We start from the raw sequence: 13,913 nt of genomic DNA on the forward strand, positions 1-13,913 counted from the left end.
AGTACTAGCTAGCTACCATCTCTTTAATTGTTGTTTCAATATCATTAATTAATTATCATGCTTGATTAATCATTATCTGATTCAATTCCATTCTCGTAAAGGCTCTGAAGTAGGTGTCGGGGAATAATCTGTGTGCATTCTATGTTTGCGAGAAGATTCGCATGATGACGTCCGAAAGGAGCAGATCTGATAGACAGGACTGGGTACGTTTGTCAGAATACTATTGACACCATTATCGATATCTAGTCACACAACTAACACACATGCATATTGATCTCCTTCTTAACAGTTCAGAGAGGTGCGGGATAAGCTCCTACCATCGGACCGCATACTAGCACTTCAAGAGGAAATAGCCGGATTTTTGCTCGACCAGGTCATAAATCCCAAAAGAGAAAACTATTACCCGCTACCGCAATTTGTATATATGCATAACATGTACAATTTGTAGTATCGTGAAATACCAGCAAACAAAAAAAATGGAATGGAAAATAAAAAAAACACCCAAACATTTAGTACCGGTTGGTGTTACCAACCGGTACTAAAGCCCTACACGCACCCGGGCCTGGCTCGTGCCATGTGTTCGCACTTTAGCGCCGGTTCGTGACGAACCGGTACTAAAGGGGGGACCTTTAGTCCCCACTCTTTAGTGCCGGTTGGAGAATCGGTACTAAAGGCCGTTACGAACCGGCACTAAAGGCCGGTTCTGCACTAGTGATACTACATCGAACGGATGGTAGTGGATCTAGCTGGTAATCCGTCTATACCGGGCCCATGTGCCAGCTAATGGAATAGAGAGTTGTGTACATGCAATTGCCGAAGCATACTCAACTGGCAGACATGATAGAATTGCAATTTCGTTCTATTAGTAGTCAATTGAATTTTCTTCTACACTTAGTTTTTAAATTAGCTTGTGAAATTTGGACATGTATGTTTGGAGATGTGGTTGCTCGTGTAACTAGACTCTTTGTTCCTCGCTGCATATGATTTCTTATGGTCTTATTATTGTCGCTTGGATTTCGGGTGGTCCTACGTGAATATATGTTGACTTGAATGTTTTGATGAGTTATATGTTTTATTTTTACTTAGTGCAATGTCAGCCTTCCGGCAACCGAGCCACTGACATTGAAGGATATCTAGTACTCAATAATCTCTCGTTACTCTATTTCCACTTGTCAACATAGTAAACTATAATAGGACCATGTATATATAATGAACGGATCTAGAATTGTGCCCAAAGTAATTATGTTTGCGATACCGCATGGTTCGCTATAAACTAAAGTCATCCATATTGGATATAACTTCCAATACGATCTATTATTGATAGTTGAGAAAAGTTCATTACTGGATACTCAGAATGGTCCCTTCATAAAAATAATTGCAAATGGTGTCAATTCCATGTCATGTTACTACTATAAATATTGGTCAAGATTGAATTAGAGATGCACAAACACGCTAGTCGGTCAAAGTATATATACGTCCAGCAAATTCCACCATGGTTCACACAGGAATTTCACACACCAATTATAAAGTTGCGATAACATTTTCACAGTTACATCTAGATTCTTGAAAAGCAGAGAAGAAAAATAAATCTTATAGTTGGACTGAGCACAGAAATAGTAATAAAATTCAAAATACAATTGAAAATCCATCCTACCACCCGGTGGTAGTTACCTCACATGTCTCATATACTAGCATGTGGTACTATATATACTATTTTATTATTTTAAATATGTTCATATACTATATCTAAGATATTTCAAAACAAGTTACATGAAAAAATTGCATATGAGCCCATAGTTTTTGTTATATTTGTGAAATACGTACATATTTGTACGTAAAAAAGAGCATACTCAAAAAATGGTACATACTACCTAAAAATTTGTATATATACTACCTAATCATTATTGTATACTACATACTACACGTACATGTTCTCGGTTTTAACAGATACTACATACATCATACAAAACGCAAGTGGTGGTAACTATCACTGCTTTTAGGAAACATATATATATATATATATATATATATATATATATATATATATATATATATATATATATATATATCTGTGTGTGTGTGTGTGTGTGTGTGTGTGTGCTTGCATTAGATGATCAGTAAGAGAGTTTCCGGGGCTTCACCATGGCGAGCAGTGGGTGCTCCATGACGACAGTGAACTGCACCATCTCCTCGTAGTTGAGCGCGGGCTGCGAAGGGTGCGCGCACCACTCAAACTCCTGCACCATCCGTGCGACCATGAGCGCGATGTGCACCGTCCCCATGGCCGAGCCCGGGCACATCCGCCGCCCCGCCCCAAATGGTATCATCCGGACGCCGGCGGACCCTGTGATGTCTGCCTTCTCGCCACCCGACAGGAACCTGTCCGGGTCGAACTCCATTGGCCGGTCCCACAACTTGGGGTCCTCCGAGATGGTTGGGAGGAAGACATCCAGATTGGCATCCGTGGGCACGTCATAGCCGGCGAGCTTGCTCCCCGGGTGAACAGCGGCGTGGGTAACCAAGAAGTATGTGGGTGGGTGCTTCCGGAGGAGCTCCTTTACGAAGGCCTGGAGATAGGGCATGTTGTCGATGTCCTTGTCATCGACTGGCCTGGTGTTGCCGACTTTGTGTGTGATCTCCTCGCGGAGCCGAGCCTGGATGCGCGGATTGTCTATAATGCGCGCCATGGCCCACTCGACGGCCGTGGCCGTGGTGTCGGCCCCAGCGTTGAGCACCTCGGTGCAGAGGGTGACCAGCTCTTCGTCTGAGGCCATGGCGTTGCACCCGCCGAAGCGGACTTCTAGTAGAGAGTCAAGGTACGAGAACGCCGCGGCAACATTGGGGTCTGGTGGCGAGCGCTGCATGTCGCGGAGGACGGCTCGGCGGCGGTTGATGAGCTCTAGGAGCGTATTGATCTGCTCCCGGCGGAGCGCGAGCGCGTGGCTCTGCTTCCGCCAGAAGAAGGGGCGAAGACACGGCATGTAATCATCCATGCGCATCCCGAGGGTGAGCACGACGCGCTTCAATACAGACTCGACCTGTAAGATGAGTTGGTCGTCCAGGTCGAGCAGCCCGAAGGTCGACTCGAGCAGGATGCATACCAGAGCGAAGCGCGCGTTGCGGAGCACCCACACGGAACCACCGTCGGGAGACGCAGAGACCTCAGCGCGTATCCGCGACATGAACCGGTCCATGGCGCGCATCCTCGCCGGCCGGGACTCTTGGAGCCGCAAGGTGCTCAGCATCCCGGACACCATGTTCCGCCGCAGCGACCGCCATTGGGCGCCGTACACAGCGGAGTTTACGGTCAACTTGTGGGAGAAGATGTTGCGCCCGCTGCTCTCGACGGCGGGGCGGGTCGCGAACTCCGCGCCCTTCTCGACGAGCGCCTCGTGAGCGACCTCGGCACCGCTGATGATGATGACTGTGCGCACCCCCATCTGAAGCGTTAGGATGGGCCCGTACTCCTGCTGGAGGTCGCGAAGATAGTGGATGAGCTTCTTCCCGGAGAAGGCCACCTGGAAGAGGTTGCCGACGATTGGCCACCCTGGCGGACCGGGGGGCAGCCTCAGGCCTCTGTACTTCCTTGGGTACCACGCTGCTGCGATGGCAATAACTAACGCGGCGGTGGCCACCGCGAGGCTAATCAAGGTGGAAGGCATGGTGGCACTGGGAGTAGGATGGTGCAAGTGCTGGACGAGATGAGGAAGGCCCCTCGTGCTCATCAAGCGTGGAGTGTGTGCCCGATTTTATAGACAGCTCAGTGGCCATTCAGTGGGTGATGATTGTACGCTGTGGCGGTGCTGCTAACTCTAGGACTTATGTGCTTATTACAATCACTATCCGCTAGTGGTCCATTCTCCAAACTCCAAAGTTCCTCTCACAGGGAACTATTAGTCTTTTTTCTATGGAAAAGCGTTTATCCAGTGGATTCCATCTGAATTACCGTCAGTAGCGGTGAAATCAGAGGTCGGCGATGGACGATGGTATTCTCATGTGACCATGGTACGGGTACCCGGATACAGTACGCGCATAGGCAGGGTATGGACATAATTTTACATCCATGGGTAATACTCATACCCTACCCGTTAAGTCATGTATAGGGTACCGAAATAGCCTTTTACCCATAGATATACCCATACCCTCCCCTTTATATACTAAGAATTTTATCCGTGATTCACAAGTATACCTATGTTAAGTATGAAACGTGAGCTTATAAACCTATGTTAAACGTGAGCATTATGGGCGTCAGTCATATTCCCGCGGCATCTGTTCAACACTAAACTACAATTAATGAACCAAAGAGAAGGAACCATCACAGGATCATAGCTTCAGTGAGTTTTCTGAAGAATCTGCCAGGTATTGGAGAACCTTCCCTCCAACGCAACCATGTAGCGACAGACGTGCTCGACCTCCTCGCTGACACGGTGGCGTACCACCTCCACGGGGTCCTCAAGCCTCCGCACCGTCACTGGCCTACGCGACCGCCACCAAAGAAGTTTCGGGTCAACGATGGGCTGCCTCCTCACCAAGCTACGCCTCCGAGAAGGTAGCACATCTCAGTACCAGCCCATCGGAGCCCAGTCCCAGACATGGCCCCTCTGATCGAGCAGGCCTCCTCTGCCGAGTCGACGACGAGGATGCGGGATAGGCATCGTCGACATTGATGCAGAAATAATTGCTTTATCTAAAAAACCAAACCAATTTTATTAATTTTCATACTAAAAATAAAATAGTTGTATTAATTCAACTAGTTCAACTAAGCACTTACTATAAATAAAAATAAACTAGTTCTTACTAATAATAAACTAGTTCAACTAGTTCTATTTATTTTCTTACTAAAAAAACTAGTTCTATTAATTCAACTAGTTCTTACTAAAAATAAACTAGTTCAACTCGTTCTATTACTTTTCTTATTAAAAATAAACTAGTTCTATTAATTCAACTAGTTCTTACTAAAAATAAACTTGTTCTATTAATTTTCTTACTAATTCTATTAAACACTTACTAAAAAACAGTAAAAAATATTGAATTTTTTCTCTAAACTAAACACTGCCGCCCTAGTTAAACCCCTACTGCCCTAACCCTACCGCCCTAGTTGTTAAGCATCTACAAGTACCAACTAATTAGATGAACCCTACCTAGGTACTTAAGCATCTACAACTACTTAAGCATCCATTGATGAACCCTAGGAATTTGCTTAAATCTAATTAAGCATCTACAACTACTGCCCTAATTAACATCTAGTTTACAATTAAGCGTCTACAACTACTGCCCTAATTAGCATCTAATTTGATGAAGCCTAACTAATTAGATGAACTCTAAAATTTGATGAACCCTACACTACTAGAGAAAAGCTTACTAGTAGTGCTTGTTTGTGTGCTACCAGTAGCACGGGTACCAGCGCTACTGCTACGGTGCTACATCTATTTTGTAGCAGTAGCGCGTTTCTAGACCAGCGCTACTGGTAAGTTCAACTACTAGTAGCGCGTTTTTAGGCCAGCGCTACTGCTAACATTTATGTTTTCTTTTTAATATTTTGGCGTTGTACATGTTTAAAGAGATATATCTTTTATACAATAACAACTCATCATGAACTAGTCTGTTTAAATAGCATATTCATTACCAGTAGTCATCACCACCAAACAATGTTCGTCAATGAGACATCATATATATAACAAGTTGGTCACTAGTCATAATCACAACTCCTCATCCTCCTCATCAACTCTAACACATTATAGCACATAATAACACATTCTACCTAGGACTTACTCCTCTCATAGGACCTAATCTACCCTCTCTTAGGTAAAATATCGTAAAACAAGATAGGCATGGACTCTTCATTAAGGAAACCGAACTCTCCATAATGAAGAACGTAGATCATCCTGTCTCCAAATCTTGGCCTACGCACAATGTTGAAGGAAATATGCCCTAGAGGCAATAATAAAGTTATTATTTATTTCCTTATTTCATGATAAATGTTTATTATTCATGCTAGAATTGTATTAACCGGAAACATAATACATGTGTGAATACATAGACAAACATAGTGTCACTAGTATGCCTCTACTTGACTAGCTCGTGAATCAAAGATGGTTAAGTTTCCTAGCCATGGACAAAAGAGTTGTCATTTGATTAACGGGATCACATCATTAGGAGAATGATGTGATTGACTTGACCCATTCTGTTAGCCTAGCACTTGATCGTTTAGTATGTTGCTATTGCTTTCTTCATGACTTATACAAGTTCCTACAACTATGAGATTGTGCAACTCCCGTTTACCGGAGGAACACTTTGTGTGCTACCAAACGTCACAACGTAACTGGGTGATTATAAAGGTGCTCTACAGGTGTCTCCGAAGGTACATGTTGGGTTGGCGTATTTCGAGATTAGGTTTTGTCACTCCGATTGTCGGAGAGGTATCTTTGGGCCCTCTCAGTAATACTCATCACCTAAGCCTTGCAAGCATTGTAACTAATGAGTTAGTTATGGAATGATGTATTACGGAACGAGTAAAGAGACTTACCGGTAACGAGATTGAACTAGGTATTGGATACCGACGATCGAATCTCGGGCAAGTAACATACCGATGACAAAGGGAACAAGGTATGTTGTTATGCGGGTTGACCGATAAAGATATTCGTAGAATATGTAGGAACCAATATGAACATCCAGGTTCCGCTATTGGTTATTGACCGAGAATAGTTCTAGGTCATGTCTACATAGTTCTCGAACCCGTAGGGTCCGCACGCTTAACGTTACGATGACAGTTTTATTATGAGTTTATAAGTTTTGATGTACCGAAGGTTGTTCGGAGTACCGGATGTGATCACGGACATGACGAGGAGTCTCGAAATGGTCGAGACATAAAGATTGATATATTGGACGGATATATTTGGACACCGGAAAGGTTCCGGATGAGATTGGGACTATACCGGAGTTCCGGGAGGTTACCGGAACGCCCCGGTAAGTATATGGGCCTTATTGGGCCTTAGTGGAAGGGAGGGAGAAGGAGCAAAGGAGGGGGCGCCCCCCCCAAGCCCAATCCGAATTGGGAGGGGGCCCGGCCCCCCCTTTCCTTCTTCCCTCCCCTCTCTTCCTTCCCTCTCCTACTCCTAATAGGAAAGGGGGGGGCCAAACCTACTTGGAGTAGGTTTGCCCCCCCTAGGGCGCGCCTCCCCTCTTGGCCGGCCCCCTCCTCCTCTCCCCCTTTATATACGGAGGAGGGGGCACCCCATAGACACACAAGTTGATCTACGGATCGTTCCTTAGCCGTGTGCGGTGCCCCCCTCCACCATATTCCACCTCGGTCATATCGTCGCGGAGTTTAGGCGAAGCCCTGCGCCGGTAGAACATCATCATCGTCACCACGCCGTCGTGCTGACGGAACTCATCCCCGACGCTTTGCTGGATTGGAGCCCGGGGAACGTCATCGAGCTGAACGTGTGCTGAACACGGAGGTGCCGTACGTTCGGTGCTTGGATCGGTCGAATCGTGAAGACGTACGACTACATCAACCGCGTTGTCATAACGCTTCCGCTTACGGTCTACGAGGGTACGTGGACAACACTCTCCCCTCTCGTTGCTATGCCATCACCATGATCTTGCGTGTGCGTAGGAATTTTTTGAAATTACTACGTTCCCCAACAGTGGCATCCGAGCCTAGGTTTTATGCGTTGATGTTATATGCACGAGTAGAACACAAGTGAGTTGTGGGCGATACAAGTCATACTGCTTACCAGCATGTCATACTTTGGTTCGGCGGTATTGTTGGATGAAGCGGCCCGGACCGACATTACGCGTACGCTTACGCGAGACTGGTTTTACCGCCGTGCTTTGCACACAGGTGACTAGCGGGTGTCAGTTTCTCCAACTTTAGTTGAACCGAGTGTGGCTACGCCCGGTCCTTGCGAAGGTTAAAACAGCACTAACTTGACGAACTATCGTTGTGGTTTTGATGCGTAGGTAAGAACGGTTCTTGCTAAGCCCGTAGCAGCCACGTAAAACTTGCAACAACAAAGTAGAGGACGTCTAACTTGTTTTTGCAGGGCATGTTGTGATGTGATATGGTCAAGACGTGATGCTATATTTTATTGTATGAGATGATCATGTTTTGTAACCGAAGTTATCGGCAACTGGCAGGAGCCATATGGTTGTCGCTTTATTGTATGAAATGCAAACGCCCTGTAATTGCTTTACTTTATCACTAAGCGGTAGCGATAGTCGTAGAAGCAATAGATGGCGTAAACGACAACGATGCTACGATGGAGATCAAGGTGTCGCGCCGGTGACGATGGTGATCACGACGGTGCTTCGGAGATGGAGATCACAAGCACAAGATGATGATGGCCATATCATATCACTTATATTGATTGCATGTGATGTTTATCCTTTATGCATCTTATCTTGCTTTGATTGACGGTAGCATTTTAAGATGATCTCTCACTAAAATTATCAAGAAGTGTTCTCCCTGAGTATGCACCGTTGCCAAAGTTCGTCGTGCCCAGACACCACGTGATGATCGGGTGTGATAAGTTCTACGTCCATCTACAATGGGTGCAAGCCAGTTTTGCACACGCAGAATACTCAGGTTAAACTTGACGAGCCTAGCATATGCAGATATGGCCTCGGAACACGGAGACCGAAAGGTCGAGCGTGAATCATATAGTAGATATGATCAACATAATGATGTTCACCATTGAAAGCTACTCCATTTCACGTGATGATCGGTTATGGTTTAGTTGATTTGGATCACGTGATCACTTAGAGGATTAGAGGGATGTCTTTCTAAGTGGGAGTTCTTAAGTAATATGATTAATTGAACTTTAATTTATCATGAACTTAGTCCTGGTAGTATTTTGCAAATTATGTTGTAGATCAATAGCTTGCGTTGTTGCTTTCACATGTTTATTTTGATATGTTCCTAGAGAAATATGTTGAAAGATGTTAGTAGCAATGATGTGGTTTGGATCCGTGATCTGAGGTTTATCCTCATTGCTGCATAGAAGAATTATGTTCTTGATGCACCGCTAGGTGACAGACCTATTGCAGGAGCAGATGCAGACGTTATGAACGTTTGGCTAGCTCAATATGATGACTACTTGATAGTTTAGTGCACCATGCTTAACGGCTTAGAATCGGGACTTCAAAGACGTTTTGAACGTCATGGACCATATGAGATGTTCCAGGAGTTGAAGTTAATATTTCAAGCAAATACCCGAGTTGAGAGATATGAAGTCTCCAACAAGTTCTATAGCTAAAAGATGGAGGAGAATCGCTCAACTAGTGAGCATGTGCTCAGATTGTCTGGGTACTACAATCGCTTGAATCAAGTGGGAGTTAATCTTCCAGATAAGATAGTGATTGACAGAATTCTCTAGTCACCATCACCAAGTTAGTAGAACTTCGTGATGAACTATAGTATGCAAGGGATGACGAAAACGATTCCCAAGCTCTTCGTGATGCTGAAATCGATGAAGGTAGAAATCAAGAAAAGCATCAAGTGTTGATGGTTGACAAGACCACTAGTTTCAAGAAAAGGGCAAAGGGAAGAAGTGGAACTTCAAGAAGAACGGCAAGCAAGTTGCTGCTCAAGTGAAGAAGCCCAAGTCTGGTCCTAAGCCTGAGACTAAGTGCTTCTACTGCAAAGGGACTAGTCACTGGAAGTGGAACTGCCCCAAGTATTTGGCGGATAAGAAGGATGGCAAAAGTGAACAAAGGTATATTGGATATACATGTTATTGATGTGTACTTTACTAGTGTTTATAGCAACCCCTCGGCATTTTGATACTGGTTCAGTTGCTAAGAGTAGTAACTCGAAACGGGAGTTGCAGAATAAACAGAAAATAGTAAAAAGGCGAGGTGACGATGTGTGTTGGAAGTAGTTCCAAGATTGATATGATCATCATCGCACACTCCCTATACTTTCGGGATTAGTGTTGAAACTAAATAAGTGTTATTTGGTGTTTGCGTTGAGCATGAATATGATTTGATCATGTTTATTGCAATACGGTTATTCATTTAAGTAAGAGAATAAATTGTTGTTCTGTTTACATGAATAAAACCTTATATGGTTACACACCCAATGAAAATGGTTCGTTGGATCTCGATCATAGTGATACACATATTCATAATATTGAAACCAAAAGATGCAAAGTTAATAATGATAGTGCAACTTATTTGTGGCACTGCAGTTTAGGTCATATTGGTGTAAAGCGCATGAAGAAACTCCATGCTGATGGGATTTTGGAATCACTTGATTATGAATCACTTGATGCTTGCGAACCATGCCTTATGGGCAAGATGACTAAAGACTCCGTTCTCCGGAACAATAGAGCGAGCAACTGACTTATTGGAAATAATACATACTGATGTATGCGATCCGATGAGTGTTGAGGCTCGCGGCAAGTATCATTATTTTCTGACCTTCACAGATGATTTGAGCAGATATGGGTATATCTACTTAATGAAACATAAGTCTGAAACGTTTGAAAAGTTCAAAGAATTTCAGAGTGAAGTTGAAAATCATCGTAACAAGAAAATAAAATTTCTACGATCTGATCGTGGAGGAGAATATTTGAGTTACGAGTTTGGTCTACATTTGAAACAATGCGGAATAGTTTCGCAACTCACGTCACCCGGAACACCACAGCGTAATGGTGTGTCCGAACGTCATAACCGTACTTTATTGGATATTGTACAATCTATGATGTTTCTTACCGATTTACCACTATCGTTTTGGGGTTGTGCATTAGAGACAGTTGCATTCACGTTGAAAAGGGCACCATCTAAATCTGTTGAGACGACACCGTATGAACTATGGTTTAGCAGTAAACCTAAGCTGTCGTTTCTTAAAGTTTGGAGTTGCGATGCTTATATGAAAAAGTTTCAACCTGATAAGCTCGAACCCAAATCGGATAAGTGCATCTTCATAGAATACCCAAAGGAAACTGTTGGGTACTCCTTCTATCACAAATCCAAAGGCAAAAACATCGTTGCTAAGAATGGATCCTTTCTAGAGAAGGAGTTTCTCTCGAAAGAAGTGAGTGGGAGGAAAGTAGAACTTGATGAGGTAATTGTACCTGCTCCCTTATTTGAAAGTAGTTCATCACAGAAATCTGTTCCTGTGACTACTACACCAATTAGTGAGGAAGTTAATGATGATGATCATGAAACTTCAGATTAAGTTACTACAGAACCTCGTAGGTCTTCCAGAGTAAGATCCGCACCAGAGTGGTACGGTAATCCTGTTCTGGAAGTTATGTTACTAGACCATGACGAACCTACGAACTATGAAGAAGCGATGGTGAGCCCAGATTCCGCAAAATGGCTTGAGGCCATGAGATCTGAGATAAGATCCATGTATGAAAACAAAGTATGGACTTTGATTGACTTGCCCAATGATCGGCGAGACATTGAGATTAAATGGATCTTCAAGAGGAAGACGGACGCTGATAGTGTTACTATCTACAAAGCTAGAATTGTCGCAAAAGGTTTTCGACAAGTTCAAGGTGTTGACTATGATGAGAGTTTTTCACTCGTATCTATGCTTAAGTCTGTCTGAATCATGTTAGCAATTGCCACATTTTATGAAATCTGGCAAATGGATGTCAAAACTGCATTCCTTAATGGATTTTTTAAAGAAGAGTTGTATATGATGCAACCAGAAGGTTTTGTCGATCCGAAAGGTGCTAACAAAATGTGCAAGCTCCAGCGATCCATCAATGGACTGGTGCAAGCATCTCGGAGTTGGAATATACGCTTTGATAAGTTGATCAAAGCATATAGTTTTAATACAGACTTGCGGTGAAGCCTGTATTTACAAGAAAGTGAGTGGGAGCACTACAACATTTCTGATAAGTATATGTGAATGACATATTGTTGATCGGAAATAATGTAGAATTTTTCTGGAAAGCATAAAGGAGTGTTTGAAAGGAGTTTTTCAAAGAAAGACCTTGGTGAAGCTGCTTACACATTGAGCATCAAGATCTATAGAGATAGATCAAGACGCTTGATAAGATTTTTCAATGAGTACATACCTTGACAAGATTTTGAAGTAGTTCAAAATGGAACAATCAAAGAAAGAGTTCTTGCCTGTGTTGCAAGGTGTGAAGTTGAGTAAGACTCAAAACCCGACCATGGCAGAAAATAGAAAAGAATGAACAGTCATTCCCTATGCCTCAGTCATAGGTTCTATAAAGTATGCTATGCTGTGTACTAGACCTATTGTATACCTTGCTCTGAGTTTGGCAAAGGAATACAATTTTGATCTAAAAGTAGATCACTAGAACAGCGGTCAAGAATATCCTTAGTGAGGACTAAGGAGACGTTTTTCGATTATGGAGGTGATAAAAGAGCCAGTCGTAAAAAGTTACAACGATGCAAGCTCTAAGTCTCAATCTGGATACATATTGAAAGTGGGAGCAATTAGCTAGAGTAGCTCCGTGCCGAGCATTGTGGACATAGAATATTTGCAAAATACATACGGCTCTGAATGTGACAGACACGTTGACTAAACTTCTCTCATGAGCAAAACATGATCATACCTTAGTACTCTTTGGGTGTTAATCACATAGCCATGTGAAGTAGATTATTGACTCTAGTAAAACCTTTGGGCGTTGATCACATGACGATGTGAAATATGGGTATTAATCACATACAGATGTGAATATTGGTGTTAAATCACATGGTGATGTGAACTAGATTATTGACTCTAGTGCAAGTGGGAGACTGAAGGAAATATGCCCTAGAGGCAATAATAAAGTTATTATTTATTTCCTTATTTCATGATAAATGTTTATTATTCATGCTAGAATTGTATTAACCGGAAACATAATACATGTGTGAATACATAGACAAACATAGTGTCACTAGTATGCCTCTACTTGACTAGCTCGTGAATCAAAGATGGTTAAGTTTCCTAGCCATGGACAAAAGAGTTGTCATTTGATTAACAGGATCACATCATTAGGAGAATGATGTGATTGACTTGACCCATTCCGTTAGCTTAGCACTTGATCGTTTAGTATGTTGCTATTGCTTTCTTCATGACTTATACAAAGTTCCTACAACTATGAGATTGTGCAACTCCCGTTTACCGGAGGAACACTTTGTGTGCTACCAAACGTCACAACGTAACTGGGTGATTATAAAGGTGCTCTACAGGTGTCTCCGAAGGTACATGTTGGTTGGCGTATTTCGAGATTAGGTTTTGTCACTCCGATTGTCGGAGAGGTATCTCTGGGCCCTCTCGGTAATACACATCACTTAAGCCTTGCAAGCATTGCAACTAATGAGTTAGTTGTGGAATGATGTATTACGGAACGAGTAAAGAGACTTGCCGGTAACGAGATTGAACTAGGTATTGGATACCGACGATCGAATCTCGGGCAAGTAACATACCGATGACAAAGGGAACAACGTATGTTGTTATGCGGTTTGACCGATAAAGATCTTCGTAGAATATGTAGGAACCAATATGAACATCCAGGTTCCGCTATTGGTTATTGACCGAGAATAGTTCTAGGTCATGTCTACATAGTTCTCGAACCCGTAGGGTCCGCACGCTTAACGTTACGATGACAGTTTTATTATGAGTTTATAAGTTTTGATGTACCGAAGGTTGTTCGGAGTACCGGATGTGATCACGGACATGACGAGGAGTCTCGAAATGGTCGAGACATAAAGATTGATATATTGGACGGATATATTTGGACACCGGAAAGGTTCCGGATGAGATTGGGACTATACCGGAGTTCCGGGAGGTTACCGGAACCCCCCGGTAAGTATATGGGCCTTATTGGGCCTTAGTGGAAGGGAGGGAGAAGGAGCAAAGGAGGGGGCGCCCCCCCCCCAAGCCCAATCCGAATTGGGAGGGGGCCGGCCCCCCCTTTCCTTCTTCCCTCCCCTCTCTT

The 13,913-nt window shown here is 43.4% G+C and overlaps 1 protein-coding gene across 1 annotated transcript; it reads right to left on the bottom strand.

Moving 5' to 3' along the window:
* Nucleotides 1-2,076: 2,076 nt before the first annotated feature.
* On the bottom strand, nucleotides 2,077-3,706 carry LOC123042635 (cytochrome P450 77A4-like). Its single transcript, XM_044465058.1, has one exon. The coding sequence runs from the start codon at nucleotides 3,660-3,662 to the stop codon at nucleotides 2,115-2,117; it is 1,548 nt and encodes a 515-aa protein (XP_044320993.1). The 5' UTR covers nucleotides 3,663-3,706; the 3' UTR covers nucleotides 2,077-2,114.
* Nucleotides 3,707-13,913: the final 10,207 nt, after the last annotated feature.

Source organism: Triticum aestivum, chromosome 2B, assembly GCF_018294505.1.
Source record: "Triticum aestivum cultivar Chinese Spring chromosome 2B, IWGSC CS RefSeq v2.1, whole genome shotgun sequence".
Lineage (NCBI taxonomy): Eukaryota > Viridiplantae > Streptophyta > Magnoliopsida > Poales > Poaceae > Triticum > Triticum aestivum.

Bases quoted from the DNA above. Each gene is read 5' to 3' on its own strand.
- LOC123042635 (XM_044465058.1), bottom strand. From the start codon at position 3,662: ATGCCTTCCACCTTGATTAGCCTCGCGGTGGCCACCGCCGCGTTAGTT.